The sequence below is a fragment of the Citrus clementina genome, unplaced genomic scaffold, assembly GCF_000493195.1.
Source record: "Citrus clementina cultivar Clemenules unplaced genomic scaffold, Citrus_clementina_v1.0 scaffold_2, whole genome shotgun sequence".
Lineage (NCBI taxonomy): Eukaryota > Viridiplantae > Streptophyta > Magnoliopsida > Sapindales > Rutaceae > Citrus > Citrus x clementina.
In genome coordinates this window covers 27662140-27668139 of record NW_006262688.1, presented here as the reverse complement: position 1 = coordinate 27668139, position 6000 = coordinate 27662140, and the positions used below count along the sequence as shown (strand labels likewise).

The 6000-nt window shown below is 39.3% G+C and overlaps 2 protein-coding genes across 2 annotated transcripts; one reads left to right on the top strand and one right to left on the bottom strand.

The window, feature by feature from the left end:
• Positions 1–10: 10 nt before the first annotated feature.
• LOC112101031 lies at positions 11–463 on the top strand. The gene has a single exon (XM_024190928.1). It carries the CDS (start codon positions 11–13, stop codon positions 461–463), a length of 453 nt encoding a protein of 150 aa, XP_024046696.1.
• Positions 464–2916: 2453 nt separating this feature from the next.
• Positions 2917–3827, bottom strand: LOC112101030. Its single transcript, XM_024190927.1, has 2 exons — positions 3065–3827; positions 2917–2978 (listed from the first exon to the last, which is right to left on the bottom strand). The coding sequence occupies exons 1-2, from the start codon at positions 3825–3827 to the stop codon at positions 2917–2919; spliced, it is 825 nt and encodes a 274-aa protein (XP_024046695.1).
• Positions 3828–6000: the final 2173 nt, after the last annotated feature.

Sequence of the window (6000 nt, the reverse complement as noted above, 5' to 3'; positions counted from 1 at the left end):
AGCTGAAAGAATGATAGTTCGGCCGGTGTCTCCGCATCGATTTCAAGTGGTAGGCGGTGGGCTTAAGGAAGGTTTGGTTGACTTGCAAAAGAGAACTTGCACATGCAGAGTCTTTCAGCTTGACCAGCTTGTATGTGCTCATGCAATTGCGGCGTGTCTAACACACCGGGTGGATTTTATTAACCTATGCTCGGACTTTTACACTACAGAATCGTTGGCGTTGGCTTATGCACAACCAGTAGAGCCAGTTGGTGATGTGGCTGATTGGGAAATTCCAGATGAAATGGTGGAGATGCAAGTATACCCACCAGTTGAGGCACCACCACCTGGCCGTCGTAAAGAGCTCAGAATACCCTCGGCTGGCGAGGACGTTAACAGGCGGACTGTTAGATGCGGGCGGTGTCATGAACTGGGCCATAATCGTAAGCGATGTAAGAATCCCATAGCGTCGACTCGAAGTTAGTTGTTATTGTGTTTTGTGTATTGTACACTTATATTTCATAAAACTTTATTTGATTTTAAATATTAAAATGTGAGCATTAAAATTATATAAACTTAAGTGCGCAAATTTTAAAAAAAACAAGTTTAAACATTCAAATTACTACAACGGTTTACAATACAATATCGTCATTAAATATGTCAACCGCAATCTTCTTTCTAAAGTACTCGACATGACTAGCGTTAAACTCCAATCCAAGCCCGAACATTAAATACATCGTAACCATCAATACAAAAACACCGCAATCGCCAGTTCCGGGCTCCTGTTGTGGCGCGCTCCTAACTGCGATAACTTTCCAGGGGTCGGCACTCCGCAACTCAGGTCGGATGTTGTAGAACCCAACATATTCCAACCATCGAGGGAAGATAACTTCAAGTGGCTTGAATTTCAACCTATATCTTTTGTCGTCGCGGCATGTGAGTAATGAGTCATAAATCCAGACTTTGTTTTTCCGAAAGTCTACTCGTGCCAGTACCCAATGCTCGCCGTCCAAGTTAACAGGGATGAGTAACTGTATATAAAAATTAAAAAACATGTTGGTTATATATGAAATTGAAAAACAACTAAGAAAAATTGACAACTTGTATATAAATTGCAGCAAAATACATACCATATCGACATCCGTCATTGATTTGGACATTGTGTGCTGTCGCCCACAAAGATAACTATTCACGCGATCGTCGAATACTAATGAATCGACCGCACAATCCCCGTTGTTCCATAACTGATTCAGGAACACCTAGTACATAGATAACCAAGAAATGCATACATTAACAGAACTTAAAGGCAATAATGAAAAACAAAATTAAATAGTATTTATACGATTTGTATGCACGTTACCCAAAAAAATGTGTCAGTATGTGTGACACGTTGGAGTAAGGCATTTGGGTACTGCCGTTGTTTCTCGCTAATCAAGCGGAGATACTCGTGAATATGCTGTAGAGAAACAGAAATATTACGATTTAAAAAAAAATTAAACACAAATCCACAACAGTATACATCACGACGAAAATATAAATACCTCATCGCCTAGCCATCCCATCGAAGCTGTCCCCAAGATTATTTGAAAGAATGACCGCGGGTGCTGGACTCTCCGGCAGACTCTGCTATCACCAGTGAACCATCGATCAAACTCAGCAAACATACTAGAGTCCTCCAACCCTCTCAGTGGATTTATATCCACTGTCGTACTCATGTCAATCGCATGCTCCAAGATTTGGGGTCGAGGCAAAGGGCGGACGTTCTGTCTTCGCCTGACTGGAGGAATCATGTAAGGACTGTTATAAACATACGACGGTATGTACGCGCGGCCGAACTTACTAACGCCGGGAGGCACATCCGAGAACACCTGCACGCTCTCCCCACTAACATCCCCGTAGAAACTATACAATGACGTGGGCGTAGACAAATTTTCATTGCCCACGTTAGTATACACTCCATAGTCATCCGGGGCCTGTCCATTCGCCGAGAAGAACATATTAAACAACTATCAAATTAAAAGTTAAACGCACATAATTATTAAATAAAAATTTGCTCACCGCATACGAGCGTGCAGTGGGAGAATCCTTATTTGGACGTTTAGAAAATGTGTCGATGAAGCCAACAACGGTTTCTTTAAAATCTTTTAATTCTGACTTTATTTCGTAAACGTTACGATCAATCTTATCCAGCCGTCGTTGTATGTAATCTTGAAACTGCTTTGTCCTCGACTATTACAAAAGAAAAAACAGAAAACTTTAGAATAACAAAAAAAAAAATAATTTATAAAGAAACAATATCGTATATTATTTATAACCTCAGATTCCCGTGCGTCATCAGAGTTGTCTGTTTGCTGCTGGTGGTCATCATCAGCCTCATAAGTGTCATGACGCTGCTGGTGGTCATCAACAGCCTCATAAGTGTCATGACGCTGCTGGTGGTCATCAACAGCCACCTCATCCTCATAAGTGTCATGACGCTGCTCTGGTATTGGGTTTGGTTTGTCGTCATGATCGTCATGCTCGTCTGATTGCCTTGTAACCGACGGCATCGCGTTGATTGAGTGTTGGTGCTGTATAAAGTATCATTTATAATTATTAAATGAAAAGTAAAAAATTTCGATTAAAAAATTTTTAGTACTTAGAGTATACCAACCTTAAGAACCCAGCCTGGAATGCTTGGCAAGTAATCCTTCACAGAGACCCAATAATTTCTGCTACTCTCCTTTGAATTTGGCTCAAGAGTTTGTAAAACGTCCCCCTGCAATAAATTAAATTGAAAATTTTAAGTAAGTATACATAACTTAAATTTAGTAAAGTTAAAAAAATAAGTAATACATATTACTTACAAGACGAGATTCGTCGTTGAAGAACGAATAAACCTCGGCAAAATTGATTCTCGAAGACGCCATGGGCTTCCATTGCAAAATGCGGGGAATCTTATTCTTCGTTTTGACGACCCATGTTGATGGCAACCCTCCGATTGCTTCGTAAATCCAAGCCTACAACAACCAAATTAAAAAATCAAATAAAACAACATATCAAATATTTAATACTATAAAACTTATTAATAAACAAAAACAAATACGCACCTGAACCCCAGACGTAAAGCCATAAAGATTGTATTTTTCAATGTTATGATCTGGATTTTTCGACCGAGTCTTCTTAAATTTCTGGTCTTTCTCGAACAGTGCATTGTCAAGACTCTCGTAAATCATTTCCCACGACAACAGACCCCATGGACGCTTTCGGAAGTACTGTATATCATCAACTTGGTCAAGCCAATCGAAATTGATTTGACAGTGATTTTTTCTTGCATTTAGTACTCGGTCCGCAAAATAAAACAGCGCAATCTTTAATGCGTCCATATCGTCCAATTCCTCGAATTTCAACTCATTAAATATTGCATCGAATTCCTTCACATTAATCTTACGATGAACTCCACCAAAATACGTACTCCGTAGCCTCTGCTCCATTTGATCATTTTTTTGATTGGTATCAACACCAAATGAAAGTCCAGTAACCAAGCACCATTCGACAATTGACAAGCGAATCAAATGCTCACCAATTTGAAACCATAACTGATCCTCACGGCTATCTTCTTCATGGGCCACTTGCCTCAGCAAAAGATTGTGCACAATTACCCCACTAAATGGAAAACTTCGACACTCCAAGAAATGCCCAAATATATCCTTTTTGAACATAGTCAACTGCCGCTTTGTTAATTTTTCCTCGATGGCTTTTATGACCGAAGATAACTTACACATGCTCGAAATTCGACCAGGAAAGTGATCGGCATAACTAAAATACATCTTGCCTACATCAATATCCGGTGATTCTGATTTTGCCATGTATCTGTAATATTTATAAATTTATTACATTACGTTTACAGAAAAAAAAAATAATCGAAAAAAAAAACACTATAATAAACACTATAATTTTTAAGTGCGACAGGCGCGCATGTCGCACCAGCTTTGGTGCGACAGGCGCCTGTCGCACCAACAAATTGGTGCGACAGCGCGCGCCTGTCGCACCCAAGCTGGTGCGACAGGCGCCTGTCGCACCAACAAATTGGTGCGACAGGCGCGCGGGCGCGCGCTCTCGCACCAGATTTGGTGCGACAGTGGGCCGCGCATCGGCGCGCGCTGCTGCCCAGCGATGGGCGCGCGCGCGCGCCGTACCCCCCTCCCTCTCCATCCCCAAAATTAAGCCACATCAAAATCAAAAAACAATACTCCCAAACACCATCAACCACCACAAACACCACCACCATTATCACCACCACCATTATTCTCAAGCTATAACTATTATTATTCTAAAATCTCATTTTAAATTAATGAAAATAAGAAAAATTACTAACCTAGGTTTTGTTGAAGGTTGTAGATCGGATGCCGGTGAGAGATGGAGCCGCCGCCGACGAGGGTTGATGTCGCCGCCGATGATGGGAGTTGGATCGGTTTGGGAGAGATGAGAAAAAGGGAGTGTTGGGGGAGAGATGAGGGAGGGGTGTTTTGGTCTCAAAAGTTGTTTAATGGCTAATGTTGATAGAAATATTTTTGGGGGGTTAAGATGAAAAAAATGAAAATTTTAATGGTTATTATTGAAAATTTCCCAATAATCATACCCCTATCATTCCAATAATAAGAAATGTAATTACAAATATGTACAATTTCTTGTTTATATATTATTTGCTGTCCCAGTGTCAGCTATTGACAAAACAAAGTTCATGATCTCAAGGTGAGATCTATAAAGAAGCTTTGGAAACTTCCTTGGAATTCGCTTTGTCAGCCCTTAAAATGGCTGGAGAAAAGGGGCAGATATTTCTCATATTAATAATGTAATTTTATAATTTTATTTTGATGAGTTCAAAAGATTCTGTGCAAAGTATGAGAAATGATGTGAAAGATTTTATAATATTAAGTGCAACAAGCCGGGGAAATAGTATTTATTTCCCCGTGAAATGAATGTTTGCTTGGAGCCATAATGATGCATTTAAATCTCCGCAATGAATTAAAACAAAATGTGATGATGAATGAGACTAAAACTAGCCCTCATTTCTCTCTCTGTGTAAAACTTCCATGAAACGTACTCTTGTTTATTGCTTCCACCCACCAAGCTTCTGGCACTGCAATTTTTCATTTTTTTTCTGATGAGCATATTCAAAATCTTCTTTGCTTTGATATTTCCATTGCTATCACCTGTTTGGAGTGCACGATCTATTAAAGTGTCCCACGAACGGTCCAAATTTGTCAGCTGGAATGGCTAAATTTATTGCAACATCAACCACCTAAAATTTTTTGAATTAATGTTAATCAATGCAGGTCGTATTCCTGCTTGCTCTCAAGAACGTACTATGCCACGGATACGGTTAGTTTCTGCCGAATATTTTTATTTCAATTCTTCCACACAACAAATTGAAGAATTAAGAAAGGAAAAGGAAAATTTTCGTGTGTTAATTGTGCCTACTTAGAAATCTTTGATAAGAACGTCAAATATTGTGTGCATTCTGCAGAACTTGAAGAAGAAATGCATCAATCCAATTAAGAGTTTCATTTCCAGAACCACCAGCCGCCCGTCTATCAATGATTTAATTATGTGTAATAAATATATGGTCAAGCAGCTGCTACAGGAAATATTGACCTTTTGCAATATCCTACAAATACGTGACAACAAAATATCAGGCTGTTAAGGCAAAGCCCTTGGAGTTTGTACCATACGTAATTCACTCCAAAGCCTATTTGAAGTTTATTTTAGAGTGTGGCGGAACTGAAAACAATAATTTGACCGGAGCTGCTTCGAGTTCTCTCAATTTTTTTAATTACTTTTCCTGTTCATATGGGCATGAAAGGACACTTTTTTTTGTTTGAATGAGGCTTATTGCTCAAGATATTTACAATTATATAAATAATGAGACTCGTTTATATTAATTCTGATATGACACCGCTCATGCTTTTAACCCTCTCAAATATTCGAGAGACGTCAACTCCCATTTTGAAAGAAAAACTCATGCCTTCACTCAAAATC